Raw genomic sequence first — 17,053 nt, forward strand, 5'->3', positions numbered from 1 at the left:
CCCTTGACCCCCCCCCCGTTGTTACGCGGTGCCATGGCGACAGCGGTGCCTGCTTACTGACCCGGGTACAATTGTTGGCCTTGGGCTCCAACTCGGTGACCTTGGTGATCTGCTTGAGGAAATCGGACTCCTGCATCCCCGGCTGGGAGCCGCGCCGCTTGAACTGCGCCCGCGGGTTCGCCAGGATCACCTGGAGGTTCACTGCGAAACCTGAGGGGAGGGGGGGGGGGGGGGGCAAAGAGAGCAAAGAGAGAGAGGTTGAGGAGGTTACCCAGCGTGGATTAAAAGCACATCATGAGCCCATTATAATCACAGCAGAAAATGATAGAGTGCATTAGTGTATCTAATGACCATGATCCGGGCTGATATGAAATTCCTTTACTACAGGGGTCTGCCATTCTCCTGCCATAATTGGCACTATAGATGAGACGGGAAAGTCAGAGGGAAGTCGGAACGCTCGTGATGGCGGTGTGCTGTAGCAGAGGAGAGGTGGGGATTAATGGCCGGCTTGCAACCAGATTTAATCAACCCGATTAGGAAAAACTGGTAACGGCGGGAGAACAATCTGACTCCACGCAATTACTTCGAAAGCAATAAGATGTTGTCCTACAACCAGAAATATGCTCGAAGGTCAAAGTGATTCTGAGATTAGTGTTCAAAGTGGTTTTTTTTTCTCCGTGGCTCAAATAATCCACTTTTCTTTTTTTTTTATGCTCCAGCAACAGACCGAACGCCGAAGCTAATCCCTTCTGCTGCCGTACTGGCCCTTGTTCCCATGAACACGTCATTCACACATCTGATGTGTTGTCTGACCCCGAGGACAGAGGTCTGAAGGTGACACGCCACCACTTTTTGCCTCCACCTCTAGCTAAGTCAGTAGTTGGCCTGCTACTGACGGGGGAAAAAAAGCTATGAGTTCCAAGTGAAGACTTCCAAATGGTCGCCCTGTCATTACACGTTGTACTTTTTCCAGTGTAGTTTTGTGGCGAATATTCTGTTAAGTGCCCCCCCCCTCTTCTGTCTGGCTGTGAGGTTCTGGCCTCTGGCTGGCTTCTGCCAGCAGTCTGCAGTTTGTCAGTGTTGTTATTGCCACATTAAGCCCTTTTGCATTTTTATTAACGGACGCTCTTGAAGCTCGGGCCTCTGTGGATCTCCAGCAGTCTCGAGTTGTTTTGAACACATTAAACAACACTTTAAATGGATGATTGTCAGACCTCCCCCCCCCCCCTTTTTTTTTTTTTTTTTTTAAAGCTGGCAGGCGCTGGTAATCGTCCCCTCAGCTCAATATGATTGAACTGTGTGGAGCATTTGTTGTTCAGTAAGTCGGCAGGGCACTTTTTCCCCATGTGACGCTCCGGAGAGTCTATCCTCCACCTGTCCATCTTCAGGAAGTGTCTTCATCACGACATCCTCTGTTTGGTCCTACTTTAGCCATATAATAAAATCATAATCAGCGGTCTTAACCGAAGAAAATAATCCTATCCCATCTTCCAAAATTAGAGACTGGAAATCTGTATCTACCTCACCTGTTCATACACCACCTCACTATTTATTCTAAATGTTTAAGTGCAATACATATATAGTCACACACTTTAGTGCAACACATACATACATATACATTGCTATTGTATATATTTTTACCTCATTTCACTTAAATACTGTAAATGTGTATATTTTGTATTTTCTATTTCTTATTTTTATATTTTGTACATACTCTTAGTTCTAAATTATGCTACTTTCTACTCTTGAATGGGAGCACCGGTACTGTACAATTTCCCCCCGGGGATCAATAACGTATTTCTGATTCTGATTCTGATCTGATTCTGATTCTGATTCAAAATGACCAAAGATACTGACTGGATAACAAGACTTAAGCTAGATTTGTGTGTGTGTGTGTGTGTGTGTGTGTGTTATGGCGTTACATAGCTATGCCGCAGCTGACCTGCCTGCCTCCTCAAAACTTTAACTACATGTCTGGGACACCACAGCTAAAGGAGACCACAAGAACTGTGATCGGTTGGCACTGCTCGTGTTTGGGCTTTTTTTTCCCCGATAACGGTGGAAATTGTTCCGATGGAGGTCAACATTAAGTGAGTTGAAGAAAGGTCCTCAGTCCTTTTTCACTAACAATGCTGTCAGTAAAGTTACCGTGGGACATATAATCAAAGCATGATATGGCCTGATTGTGTGTAACACATGGATCTGGAACCGAGGCTCGCGGCACCTACGGCTACAGACTACCCTAGCAGCTCTATGACGCCTTACTGGCAGCAGGCATAGTGGTGCGTTGAGCCAAATGCTAACATCAGCATGCTAACATTCTCACAATGAAAACGTTAACATGCTGGCACCTAACCGGTAATGTTTGCATGGTCGCCATTCCTCGCTTATCGCTGTTGGCACGCTACCGTTTGCTAATTAGAAGTAAACACAAAGTACAGCTGAGGCTGATGGGGACAGTCAGTACTTTGGCAGGTATTTCATACAGCAAAGTATTGGCCAATGTGAAACTAACCAACCGACATTGTTCTCAGTGTTGTAAAATACTGACATCATTCATTCTCAAAGGAAAACGTCTATCATACATTTATGAAGTGGCTCTAATGTCCTAATCTGACTGTGAAATATGACTAAAAACTGTCCAAACGTTGGCTGAGCTCTCCAGAGATAGCACACTGAAATTATGGTTTATGGTTTCTTGTCCCATGTGGCATTTCCTGCATGCCGTAGCCTCAGGACACCCCCACTGGGCTGAAAACAAATCCCATCAGCGCCGTCTCCCCTTCATTCTGCTTATTGAGTAACTCTGAACCCCATGGTGTCATTTAAAGCAAATGTAGTAAATGGGCTAAAACATCGGTACAGTCCTCATTATTATTATTATTATTTATTTATTTTTTTTAATGCCTCATCAAGACAGCACAAATGAAAGCGCAGGTGTACTTATGTTTTAAGGCGGGCGGCATTTCTCTGAGGGATGCCGAAGTTTCTTGTTTAGAGCGTGACAGGATCCTCCATGCGCAGGGTCTCGACATAATTACTGAATATTTATTTATGCAAATCTTCCGTGGGTGGCACGCCTCGGCAATCAGTGCATTACTGTGGGAATTCACCCCGAGTAATTCACCGTCCTCGCCTCCTCTCCGCTGCCGCAGCCGAACAGCTTTTTTTTTTTTAGTTTGTTTCTAGGCTGCGGCTATCCCGAGGTGCTGACACGTGGCCACGCAGACAGCAGCCCTCTGAGTGACGCGAGTGTCGGCATGGGTCGCACAGGGGGGAGAAACCGCAGACCTGCAAATTGCGTTCAGCTCGTCGGGCCCTCTATAGGCTCAAGTTTGCTGCATTTTTAGGGCCAGGTCAGCCGCCGCAAAAGGCACCCCTAACCCCTCCGTCCTCACACTGACAGACACGTGCACACCAGGGTGAGACTGAGAGTAGTTATAAAGACATACAGAACCAGTGTTTGTAGACTGAAGGTTATATTTCGTAATGATGACCACTATATTTCAATTTGGCCATTTTTAGGGTTAAAACGCACACCTGATATAATACCTACATAGCTGTTGGGTTACCCCGGTATTGGGCTTATTACTGCTCTCGGTGCCATACTGCAGGCTAATCGCGGAGATAAATGCAGCTCAGGTGGAGCAGGTAGATATGAGAGCAATTACAAGATAGGCATCTTCTAACCCGCGGCCAGCCTCTGCGATATGGAGATCGCAGCTTATCTGAGCCACGTTTGCCCAAGAGGCTATTGTCCAGACTCTGCGACTGACTTTGTCCCACTTTACTCCTGACCCACTCTCGCTGACCTATATGACTGTATGCATCTCTTGAATGCCACATTACCCTTTTCTGGGGAGTTGAGGGGGGGGGGGGGGGGGGGGACATTTGCCTGCAGCTCATCATCAAGTGAAAATGGTTGCAACTGTCTTGATTATGCATGCCCAGATTTTTTTTTAATTTTTTTTATGAGCGAATTGTACAATTGTGAGCTTATTGCCTGTTTAGAGCCTGTTTCTGGGGGCCCATCGCCGTTTCAACAACTCACTAACTTCACCTGCATTTTTACAGGAGGAGCCAGAGTCTAAATTTAGCCATACTTCCCGGACCCAAAAAGACCCAGTCCCTGCACTGGGGGTGTAATTTCCCAGTAATAGCCCAGGAACTGCAAATGTGCAAAAGGGACTTCGTTTCTGATCTCGTTACGTAGGTTTGATTGTGTGTCTTGTTATTATCTGGAACTACTTGTTCAAAAAGGGGCATTAGTGGCCTAATTATAGCGATGACTTGTCGGTTGACATTTTAAAAGAGCACTCAACCGATTTATCCTTCCGCTCCTATAACACATTCTTCTTCCTCCTCATTGCCCACAATGCAGCGCAGTCACTTTCCTCCAGCACCATCGCCAGGTCGGGATTTCCAGCTGCACGATCAAAATCAAACATGGAAAAGAGGATCTGGGAGAAAAGAGGCTAAAAGAAGAGATGCACGACGTGAGATAGGAAACAATGCCTGGCGCAGCCCCGTGTGCTTCATTGATTGGTCTTATTGTAGTGTAACCTGAAGCTTTGGTAGCCTGAGGGAGCCATGTGATCGCTCCGCTGCACGCTAGCAAGCGATCGACTTTTGTATTTTCGTTTCCTCCCTTTGCTCATCCCCTCTCCCCCGTCTCTGTTCCATCCCATCGCTCCGTGATTCATTTTCTGTTCAGAGGCTGATACCAAATACAAAAGAGTTTACCTCCAGGGCAAAAAACCCCCCAAAAAAACAGATATCCGAACACTCAGCAACCACAAACCTGTGACATCAAAATCACAAGCCAATGATAAATTAACTTTTTTAGGCAACCTCTATCACCACTTGATATAACACTACGGTGATCCCACTAAGATGTACTTCAGGAAACACACACACACACAGAGAACAATCCTCAAACTGACAGATTTCTCTTTTTGTTTCGACAAAGACAACTGAGAATCCAAGGAGAAAGGTGCCACAGCACCACCCACACAGTTCAGGTCATCACTGGGACGCGCAGTGCGAGAACACCATGGCAACAAGTACCAACCAGCAACTGAGACACAAATCGAGCAGAAACCACCACGTTCATCTGAAGGCCACTCCAAGTCCAAAACTACTGTCTGTCTCTGCAAAAACAGTCCCAACTTCTCTCAGAAGACACAGTAAGCACATTATTTTCCACTAGAACGGTCTCATTAGCAATTAAATGTGCGTCTGGGTGGTGATTCCGAAAGACCATTGCTCTTCTTAAGGGCTTAAACGGAGGCAGTTTTGAGGTAAGCAGTTCCAAAGCGTTCAGAGGTCGACCCAAACTACCTCCTCATCTTCTCGTAGTCCAATTGGCGGAACAGAAAAATAAATGAATCAATAAATAATGAGGGAAGGTAGCTCAGGAAGTAGGGCACACGATCCCAGTATTTCCCAGGAATTCTCGCCAAAGTCTGCTCCCTTTTTATCCCAGAAAAATACTTGCGCAACCCGGGATTTTTAGGGTTCGCTTGTGTGTCCATGTGTGCCTCCATGTTCCAACGACTGTACTGTATGAACTGAAACAAACCTCATTAATGGCTAAATGCTAAAAGTCTGCTCTTGTTATTATGGTAATATAAATCCTCGATCAACTTTTCACCTCTCGTGGCTTCTTCCAGTTTCTTTTCATCTTAAAATGCCGCGAGGGAATATACTTTTTCAGAATAAGTGTGAACAAAGGGAAAATCTGCAAACCAAAATCATGCAGGTTTTTCTTTTCTTTTCTTTTTTTTTTTTTTAACAAGTAGCTTAATCAGACATGGAGGACAAAGGTTCCATCCCCTGATCGGAGTGCAGAGCAGCATTCAAACGGTGGAGCTTCCAAGTGCAGCAGATCGGTTTAAAATCCCCCATCCAACAACTGTACAACGTAGTCCTGTTCCTTTTTAAAGTACATGCTGAAACGGCTGTACTTTGGCTGGGACAGAGTTTCCTTTCCTGGCGCTTCACACTGTAAAAACCTCAGGTTTGCATTGATAAGATGAAAAACACAACTGATTGTTTTTTTTTCTACCACATAATCTAAATGAATACATTTGAACAGATAATTTGATTAAAATACCCTTTTTTGCTCATTTATCTGCAGTGCTATGTTTAAAATCCAACTTTGTTTATGCCGTCAAAATCAGCCTGAAGTCGTCTTATTGGACACATGCCCCATACACCGTCCAATCATACGTTGTCCGTGACTCCCACCTCCAGCACCCCCCCCCCCCCCCTCAGTATGTCTTCACGCCAACCCATCGCCGTGTATCTGCGTCGTGTTCCAGAGCATGGCATTAGCAGATCCAAGCCGCCAAACACTACGATTGCATTTTATTGTTACAATTAACAGTTCAAACCTTGACTTAAGTTCCCTGACTGAACTGTACAAATATGTCCAAGACCCTTTTTCTTTTTATGATCTGCAACATTTATCCTCTTTGCTAATGTGCTTTATTTATTTATTTATTTTTTTCTTACCCTGTTCAGCTGTCTCTGTTCAGTCCCACTCTTACCACGGCTCTTCAGCAGTGCAGGAGGAAGGGTCTTTTAACTGCTCCTGCACACTGCCTGTCTCTATCCTCCCCTCTGCTGCTCTCATCTCGCCATCTCAGGAGCAGGGTATAAACACCGGGGTTACCGGGGGTTAAACACTTTCATGTCTCTATCTCAGGGAGCAGTCCCAAGGCTCGAGTGCCACTTCAACAAAAGGTATAACTGTGTTTGTGGTGGTGTGTCTTGTATTTTTGTACATGCTCAACTGGAAAATTGCATGCGTGTACATGTGCGTGTCCTGGAACATGGACGCTTGTCCGCTCGTATCAATTCAAGTGCTGGCAGGTGCATGCTCTTGTGTCTTCCATATAAATGCATGATATAGACATGTGCATGCACACATGCATGCAATTACTACATGTCTAACACACACACACACACACACACACACACAACACTGTCATTGTCCAGGCTCCATTGTGTCTGGCTAAATGAGACAGAGCAGTAGATGGGAGGCTTTAGTGATCTGCTAACAATACAGCGCCATATAACACAATGCTATTAGGACACGCACTGGCACTCACTCAGCGCTCTTGCAGACACCCCATTGTAAATCCTATGAATAATAATTTAAGAGAGAATAAAGTTTGGGCCATCCGCTCGGCGCGGCCATTGTTGTTCTTGCAGGATTCAAAGGGAAAGAATGCTACCGTGCCACCGCCACGGCAGTAAATCTTAGTGCTGCAAATTGACAGTGTAATTATGTAGTGCAGTGTAAAAGTAAGGCTGATAATTACAGTGTGTGTGTGTGTGTGTGTGTGTGTGTGTGTGTTTTGTGTGCGAGAGTGAGATTAGGTGGAGCCGGATGGAGGGATGAGATCTCGGGCCGCGGTGGAGCAGGAAAAAGGTGGAGGAGAGAGAGAGAGAGAGAGAGAGAGAGAGAGAGAGAAAAAGAGAGGCTCGCTCTTGTTATCATGGTTTAATTAACGCTAATCTCAAGGGCAGACGTGTGTGTGTGTGTGTGTGTGTGTGTGTGTGTGCGTGTGTGTGTGTGTGAGAGAGTGTGAACGCATGTGTGCTCTGCGGCATTGCCCTTGGCTGTGTCCACATGTTTGGAATAATAATCATCGTTTGCATCTATGGTAAAACAACACTTCATACATTTAATGTTATTTATTAACATCAAGTGTCTCCTGCAGAGAGTCTAAATGCAGCATATGTGTGGGTGGAGTGGGATAATGAGTGGTGACGGACAGGCCGCCATTATTTGGTCAGCGCGATGAGCTATTTTCTCGCAGGTCAGAGGGAAGGCTGGCGCCGAACGCTCCAGTGATTGGATTTGTTACACCGGAGACACGGAGATGTAAACAGATTCACGGAGATGTTTGCTCAGTCTTTACTCTCCATTAGCGCGATAATAACCACGAGGCACATCTGTGTTTCCAAATAAAAGCTAACCCAACCTAGCTCCGTGTGTGGTAGCTGGAGCCAGGGGGCCATTAGCCTAGCTTAGCATAAAGGCTACTCGTTTAAGGTTTGGTCAAGTTTAGGCCTACTGACGCGTCTTTGTTGAGGTTAGGGAAGAAACTTCTGTTGATTGTTGCGGCAAGATGGGAAGTTGAACAGTGGTATGTGTGTTTGCGGTGAAATGGGGGCCATGTCATGGTGGGGTGGTAGCAAGACTGCAATGTTGCAAATCAACACAACAGGAAATATTGACCGAGAGGTGCATCTGTTCAGGTTTCTATGTGCAAAATCAAAATGCCACTAAAAGGAGGGGGATGGGAATATATTATTATAATATATTATTATATTATATTTTCCCACTAAATTTGAGGCTCTTCAGTCGTAAGCTGTTTTTTTTCACTTGAATGTAGAAATTCTCACAAATGTAAGTTGCAACATCGTGACATTTGCCTGCTAGAGCAAACGCTTAGGTTACTTTTAGAAAGCAAAAGGCAGCAGGGCAAGAAAGCGAGAGCTCAAGACCGTTAATAAAATAATAATCAAACGCTGACGCATGACAGTGTCTACATCCTCTTAATATGGATATAAGTCACTGTAATCTATATATATAGAAAGTAACTGTTCAAGAGGGCAGAACAGACTTTATGCTGAGGCCTGGGGAGTCTTTCTGAGACAACCCATAAACTGTCTCCTGATGCCTGAGACTACCGGCTTCCTTCAACTCTGATAATCTGTCGCTTTTCAAAGCAGTTTTATTCAACAAGACTCCTGCAATCCTGCTCTGTGATTTATCTCAGGAACAAACAATCAAGCAACGCAGCACAGGGGCTCCTGTGTGGAGGATTAACAGTCAGAATATTAAATTGGAAAGATCAGATCTCATTTTATGGTAAATTGATCAGTGGGGGGAAGAAAAAAAAAAACTGAAGCCGAACAGAACAGATCTCTTCAAGTAAAGTCATAGAAAGAAAAGAGCGTTGGTTTCTGTTTGTGCTCCGCTCCGATGAAAGCCGGCAGGCCAAAACAGTCCAGCTGAATTCAACTGTTCTGTGATCAGTGAGCCGATCAATAAAATCTTTTGATGTTTCCACAAAGCGTTGAGAACTCAAAAGAAGAATCATTTCATTTTCGCTGCTTTCCTAAACAGTCCAGAGCAGAGTAAGTGCCGGGAGCTTAAACATTTTTTACTCTTTCACTCGGCAGGTTTTCAACACCAGACGTAACATGAATGCTCAGCCAAAATACATGTTTAAACAATCCTGCTGTGTCCGATAAAATTCAGCAAAGAGGAACAAAGGTCCGGCGATAACACAGGACCCAGGTCAGATACTGCGAAAAAGATTTGATATTTGATTTGATCTGTTTTCAGCACTTTGGGTGCAGCGCAGCACAAGCCCTTATTTCAGCGTGCAGTGGTGCCGCATTCTGTCTGAAAGGGCCTGTCATTACATGCTCCCGGCCTGATAATTGCCTACGTTTTCCCCATAGACTGCGTAATAGAAGTGGACGTAGCCACCGCGATGCCACCCGTTGGTTTGTGGACTACCGTTCTGAAGCCTCAAACTTGGTGTTTTGGCCGTCGCCGTCTTAGTGTTTTGGAAGCAGAAGTGACCATATTTGGACGAGTGGGTGGAGCTGGGGATCTGAGAGCCTGAAGACGTACTACCTACAGTATACCGATAACCTGACCGCACCCGGCTCCTGGCTACGCCGTGCTAGGTAGCTGCTAACAAAGTTAGCTTGTAAATGTACTTACCGGGAAAAAACGAACAGCCAAGTCCTTCAAGCGTCTTTTAGTACAACCGCACGCCTCTATCTTGATTGACAGGTCACCGTGGTATCACCCTGTCAATCACAAGGTAGCCCCTCTATCGTCTATTTTACTCTAAATGGGGCCATAATTTACTAAATGAACATCATGCCGTATGGAAGGAGATTTGAAACTCATCAGGAAAATGTTCACTCAGGTAATAAATCAAGTTAGAAGTAGGGTCATCTTCTCATAGACTTCTACACAATCGGACTTCTTTTTGCAACCAGTGGAGTCGCCCCCTGCTGGCCATTAGAGAGAATGCACGTCAATGCAATTCCGCATTGGCTTCACTTTTCAGACCCGGGGGTTGGTGCTTGGTTTTTCCGCGTCTCCAGTTTGTGACATGTTTTCTGTGGGCTTGGGCTTGGAGACTACAAATGTATAACGGAACGGGAATCATGTGTGAAAATTGTTGGCGTACCCCTTTAAGAAAACTAAGACAAACTTCTAAAGCCGCACCAGTGGCCCTGAGAGGCTGCAAAGTCTGTGTTCAAAATGTTGGATGGAACAAACAAAATGCTAATGATATTCCTTTGGCGGAGCTGTAGCTCAGCAGTGGGGCTAAAAATGTTGTGTTTGTTGTGCATTGTAGGGGGTCATTAGAATCAAAAGATTTTTATTCAAATCAGACGATGAATGGAATTTGACGGCAAATCTACCGAGGGGGGCTGATCGAGTGGTACTTTTTGACTTGAAGGTGACGCTAGAGGAAAAGTCAGAGTAACCACAGTCATTAGGAATCAGCCTCTGGAGGTGTGACGGGAAATGAACAAATTCTGGTACCCACTATGACGAAATCTCCACACATCTATTAAATCTAAATTTCTGGTCATTTCGGTGAACAAACATGAATCATGAGTCAGTTTAATTACCTGCCATGTCGGTGGCGAAGGGTCGGTCCGGCCTCCAGCCGGTGTACCAGCCCACAACCTTGCCCCCGGACACCAGGGGGCGCTCATACGCTCTGCCGCCAACAAATCCCACGGGCCAAACAGACACGCCTCGAGTGCTACGCATCTGCAACGAAAGAAGAAGGAAGGGGGGGGGGGGTTTGTTCAGTTATTGCTTACAGTACACAACTGGCACATCACTCAGGCTGAACACATACACATCATCATTCTCATACATCGTGTAAAGATTGTCCTCTGACATATTGGAGGAATTAATTTACAAGTTTCAGGCTTTTAAAGTCCAGCAGATGGGGGGGGGGGTTTGAGTATAGTCTCCTATGTGATGAGCCATTTGACCGTTATTTAAGAAACAGCAGGCAGTAGGAACAGCAGCTGTGACGCCAGACTTTTTGCCGATGCGCGTCCAGTTTTCTTGCCAGTCGCAGCACAAGCTCGGACACGACGCCTGAGCCCCACGGGCAACGTCCATGAAGTCGAACGCGCCGGTTCTGAAACGAATGACTTGTGCGTGTCAGTTTGCGTGAGTGATCAGAGATCTCTTCATTCCATCTGCAAGGACTGACTGAATAGAAGGCGAAATGAAACTGTGCTGCCCAGAGCGGCCTTCCATTTTCACTGTGCATGGAGTGAGAGAGCGAGATAAAAGACAGAGAGAGAGAGAGAGAGAGAGAGAGAGAGTGGACTGTGTGAGGACGGAGTTTTTGTGTCGGAATATGAGACATCTGTATCTGCACATATCTGTGTGTGTGTGTGTGTGTGTGTGTGTGTGTGTGTGTGTGAGTGAGTGAATCCATTTCCCAGCCCCGGCCACCCTGAAAAGCCCATTCATTCAGACACAGACACTGCTCCTCATCGCTCACCCAAACAGCCCCCCCCCGGCCAGTCGCTCATGACAAAACAACAGAACAAAGCCAAAATCGCTACGCAGCGCTAAAAATACACTAAAACCAAAGTGTATGTATGGCACGATGTACGGAGAGGATTTACACTCCTGCTGCAAACTTCCAAGCAATCACGGAGAGGGGGAGACCCGGCTGTAGGTTTCCACTGTCTGAATGAAAGCCTTAGCTTGTCGCTCTATCGACCCCTCTCGTCTTAATCCACATCGGAAAAATCCACGGGACCGCTCTGTAAACAGTTTACTTCGGCTCACACACACTTGATGTTCAAAGGTGTCCAAAGTTAAATCCAAGCAGAAATCATTATGGAGAGGAAAAGAGGGAGAGAGAGAGAGGTAAAAAAAAAAGGTGTGGCTACCCCACCCCTCCCCCCTCACGGGAGCATCAATTAAGCAATTAAAGGTGCATAGCTACTTGAAAGCGCCAGCAACAGTTACCCACTTTCAAACATTACAGATATCACATAAATGACATTTTGTATCCCCCTTTAAATAATCCACAAACATTTTAAATGATTCACTTATTACATTATTGCACATGTGAACTGAAAATACCTGTAAATAATCTTTCTGATTCCTTCTAAGTCAATTAACTTACATTGCTGTAGTTTTTACTGTTTTTAAATGAACTTAAATTATTACTTCAACCTACATCAATGAATTGCATTTCGGCTCCTACGCAGAATAAGCTGAGTGCATAACACGGTCTGTACCTCAACTAAAATGTTGCGTTTGCTTGAGCCAGACGTCACATAATTGTCACTAACGCATCAAAGTGCACATGGAGCCTCGTCGGAGCTCAAAGACAGAAGCAAAACTGTAGACGGTTGAATCGCGGTCACACCGTTGTTATGAGAGATGAGTGAAGTTTCAGTCATGGGCCTTCGTCAGGCATCAAAGCCACAGCGGGGGAACGACGCGCGGCTTTGTACTCGAGCCACAGGCTTTAACAAACAATCCAAAAGCAGCACCGAGACTCGCATCGCCCGAGACGGTTACTGCAACAACACGCTGACGTGAGATTGGTTCCCCTGTTTCACATTGTGAATTTGATGTTCGGTCCATGACTGAAACCTGCCTCTGTGGTTAGTGTTGAAACGCTATTTTGCTCCTCATATACGGCGCTAGAATAAATGCATGCTCTCCAGGTCTGTCGTGCCGCTTCGAGGAGCAGGGCTGTTTTCGCTCCTGAAGCACGAGTCCCAAATTAACCGAGGAGCCTCGGCTGAAATTGAAATTTTGTTTTTTTTTAAGACGTATTTTTTTTTCAGGCATTGATTATTATGTGCAGTACGTACATATCGTGCAAAATATTGCATTTGTTCACCATGACGGCATGTGTCACAATGGCCAAAACAAAGAAGATACTGGTGTTTTGTTCACATACAGATATTAAATAAATAAGGGAAGTGCTGACCGGACAGATGTCGTCGCATATCGTATGCATTACAAAATCTAAACCTGTGTTTCAGTGTTGATTCACACAAATACGAATCCAAACAGATCATTTTCCTTTCCCCACTGTGTAACGTGGCGTAACTCACTTTTGATGCAAACACTCAAATTGGGAACGGAGCGCATCCTCAACTCACGACTGAAGGCAAAACCACGACGGCGTAGCGACGTTTACCCCATTTTGATTTTATTTCGGGGAGAGTTAGGGCTGGCGGATCGATACCGCTCTCGCGCGGATGTGTTCGGCGTGGAGCTGGAGTTGCTGGATGCGGTTAGCTTAGCATAAAGACTGGAGGGCATCTAGCCTGGTTCAAAAAAAGCGCACCCATCAACGCTTCAAGAAGCTCGCTCACTCTCACGCTGTGTCCTGTGTGTCGGATGAGTGAGTGAGTGACTGAGTGAATGAATGAATCTGTACACAAACCGTAACGGTTTGGATCTGGTTCTGGGACTTAAATCCATCTTCTCCAGCCTCCAGCTTCTTCCTCAGCCAACATCTCTTTGACAGAGATAATTAAAACGTTTTTCTTCATTTCAGTTTCGAGTCTTGGAGCTTGTTGCAGGTTGAAAGATCCGCGATAATATGGATCATAAACAAGCAATCACGGAGGGGGAGACATAAAATAACATATGTATATATATATACATATATATATATCTGACAGTCGCAGTGCACCTTCCCTCCTTGTGGCTACTAGTCAAACCAGGGAATGTAAAAGCTTTCATGAGCTGGCTGATCCCCTGTTGTGTTAAGGCAATGATGTATTTATTTACATCACACTGTCAGAGATGATAACTGTGACGTATTCATCGTCCAATAAATAACATGACGTGCAGCGAGCTGGCGCCTGACCTCACCTCCACCTGCAGAACCACTGTGAGCGTCTCTTCCCCTTTTCCTTCACCTCTTCTTCCCCCCTCCCCCGCTTTCGTTTCTCTCCTTCCTGGCATTCCCTTCGGCCCCTCGCGCCCTCTCCTGCCAGGGCCCCCTGGGCGACGCCAGCAGCTTTGAAGCCCTTTTTCCCCGTTAATACCGCGGCACCTCGAGTTGGTCTGTGCGACGCTAAAAGCCTCCGCCATCCCCCCCACCCCCACCCCCACCCCCGCCCCTCTACTTTCTCTTTCGCTGCTGTCTGCCTTTCTCTCTCAGGTCATTTTTCAAAGACGCCGGCTCCTCTGCTTTGTGTAAAAGAGAGAAAAAAGACACAGATGAAAAGAAGAAAGCGAGGCTGACTCTGCGCGCCGGTCGTTCCCAGATCATTCCTGGAGTACGATCGTTATTTTGGCTCAGGCGCTTAAGTCCTGGTTTGACTGCTAATGATCCCCTGGTTTGAATGCAGCGCCTCAAAGGTCAGCGCAGCTTCACACATTATTAGAGAGAGGGTCAGAGTGGAGACAGAGTCCACGGGTACGCGGACATATTCAGAAACACTGGCCGGACTTACAAGGGGCCCAACTTTCTAACTGTTAGAAGACCAACATTTACATTTTCTTTTTTTCTGCCGAAGAAAATCTGGCTCTTAAGTGTTTTTTTTAATTTAAAAATCAGGATCAGGTAGGTGTTACAGCCATGAAAAGAAGCAGGATTCTGTCTTTTTTTTTTTTTTGTGCCTCAAAATGATTCAAAAACATTTTTTTTGGCGGTTAAAACAATTCACTTTCATATTCGCTGCTGTTTTCCTAGTCAGAGAATCAGAAGAGAAGACCAATGACGGATCTGCGCGTTGTTGATTTCGACCAATCAGATGCAGGGAGGGCTCGTGATGTCGGTAATCCACTCTGTAGCCTCGTTACGACGACGCCTGCCTCAAATAAATGCCTGTCGAGCTTCTTCTGCGTTAAATGAGTGAGAAGAGAAATGTTGGCAGAGGCGGGGCGACATCAACGGCGGTGGGGGGGGGGGGGTCTGAGGATAAAAATCACATTCAGGATGACAAGCTAATCTTTGCCCCGGCATACAGAGCAAGCGTTTGACAGACAGTAATGATCAGAGGGGTGGCCAAGGTCAGTGTGGGTTTAATCAAGCGCAACCTTTTTAACAACATAATATCATAGGATGATAAAAAAAAAAAAAAGTTCTATTAAACCAGCTTTGTGGACTGATATCAGAAAGATACTGTATTTTATGTCCCGATGCAAGTGGCAGCTGACTACAGATGTTGTCTCAATTTTCACCTTCAGCGTTGGCGCATGCCGCCTTATCAACAACGACAACAACAACAACAACAACAACTCAATGTCAGGATGTTTGCTGGGAGCCAAACAAAGCTGGTGGGGTGACGGCGTTTCAACAGATGGTACATTATTCTGCTCGGTGGCGACTGCTGTAGCACATGCCGGTTTTCATGCCGCCATCTGTAGATTACTGCTGGCACAGGGAAAGTTTGCAACACAAACTTCTAGTTATACCTTTTTTATTCAAACAGGGAGGGTCGCTTGAGCATACGGTACACGCTGCTATTATAAAGCAATGCCCTGTTGGCAGGCAGAATGAAAACTAAATCCAATAGCGTGACATGAGCAGACGCGAGGGGACAGTAAACGGAATAGGGGCTCAGTTAAAGCGGTTATTGGGAATAGCGAATAGTGAAGTTTTAGGGGCGTTTTAGGTCTTCTGATTTGCAGATTGTAACAGTAAAAGCACTCTTTCCTCAATCAGGTCTGGTGTGGGGGGGGGTTCATGAAGCCTCAACAGGCTCCAGCGCCACATAAAAGATGGCAGTTTTCCGTCAAGGGTTTCTCATATAAATGGTTATCGCATCTGCATGCAGTGACGAGTATAGCAATTATCTCCAGGAATGAAGCAAAGGCCTGGATGGTAAAAGTGGAGGCCGCAGCATTTCTACAAAGGACACGCGCGCAACCGCTCGAGAACTGGGAGGAAAATTGCTTCGGCTTTTCTCTGAGACGTAAAAGGAGGACTGTTGCTTTCATGAGCCAAGTTTCTGTTGCAACTTGCCTGTAAGATCTTTAAACGCACATTTCAAGACACCTACGTTCGTAGATACAGGCACATTATTGTAATCCGTGTCTCCGGAGCTTCAGAACAGCAAGGAGACGTTAAACATATATGTAATGTGCTCTGTAATGACAGGTGTAACGACCCCCCCCCCCAAAAAAAAACAAAACAAACAAACAAATGGCCAACAGCAGCATGATGTCTGCCAAAAGCTGATCGCTCTGAATTAATAATGCAATCAGAATTCATACAGGGAGGTAAAGATTTATTGAGTCTCGGAATGAAGCTGCAGCGAGGAGGAACCTGGCAGCTCCGACTGCAGCTGTGCGTTCGTTCCTTTAGCGCCCTAAATGCTAACCAGCGACTTGGTTCCTCTGTTTTTCTGGCCGCCGCCCAGGTTTTTCTTTACTTGCCAGTTCAGGAGTAATCCTAATCTTTTATTCATTGATTTTACTATCATCTCGTGTTTGTTTTCTTTTAAAAAGAAAAGTTTTTTTTTTTTTGCTGCTGCTGCTGCTGCTAATAAATTATAATAAAAAACTATTTCAAAAACAGTTTTACACCTTTTTTTTTTTTTTTTAGGGTTTACAGAATCTCGCGCTCGGCAACACTGCAACAATCTCGGCAAGTATATGGAGTGGAAGAAGAAGAAGAGCAAAATGTAATCCTCCGCTCAGGAAGGAATTCTATTTTGGGAAATGTGTGTGCGTGTGTGTGTGTGTGTGTGTGTGTGTGTGCTGTGCATGCGTTTTTAAAGCCTATTTTTCACTGGAAGTAAAAAATAAAAATCCATACATTGTTGTTACAGTGGGAGGGGAAGCCCACACCCCATCTTTTTTAGGCTGGGATGCAGCTCCATGAAATCAATACGGCTTATTCATCACAGCAAACAGCAACAAAATGATAAAGTTGTGTAAAGAAAGGGGTTTGAAGGAAGAGCGCAAATGTAAGAGCATAGGATTTTTTTTTAAATATTAGTGATTGTTTACAGAAGTGTCCTTCCTGGAACAATAATAAGC

The 17,053-nt window shown here is 45.4% G+C and overlaps 1 protein-coding gene across 1 annotated transcript in view; it reads right to left on the reverse strand.

The window, feature by feature from the left end:
• Window positions 1–17,053, reverse strand: part of b3gat2 (beta-1,3-glucuronyltransferase 2 (glucuronosyltransferase S)) — a 37,566-nt gene that overhangs the window by 7,972 nt on the left and 12,541 nt on the right. The window contains exons 2-3 of the mRNA XM_070916030.1: window positions 10,684–10,828; window positions 62–210 (exon numbers count right to left, since the gene is read on the reverse strand). Of these exons, the coding sequence (XP_070772131.1) occupies window positions 62–210; window positions 10,684–10,828 (294 nt within the window). The remainder of the gene's footprint in view (window positions 1–61; window positions 211–10,683; window positions 10,829–17,053) is intronic.

This window comes from Enoplosus armatus, chromosome 12, assembly GCF_043641665.1.
Source record: "Enoplosus armatus isolate fEnoArm2 chromosome 12, fEnoArm2.hap1, whole genome shotgun sequence".
Classification (NCBI taxonomy): domain Eukaryota; kingdom Metazoa; phylum Chordata; class Actinopteri; order Centrarchiformes; family Enoplosidae; genus Enoplosus; species Enoplosus armatus.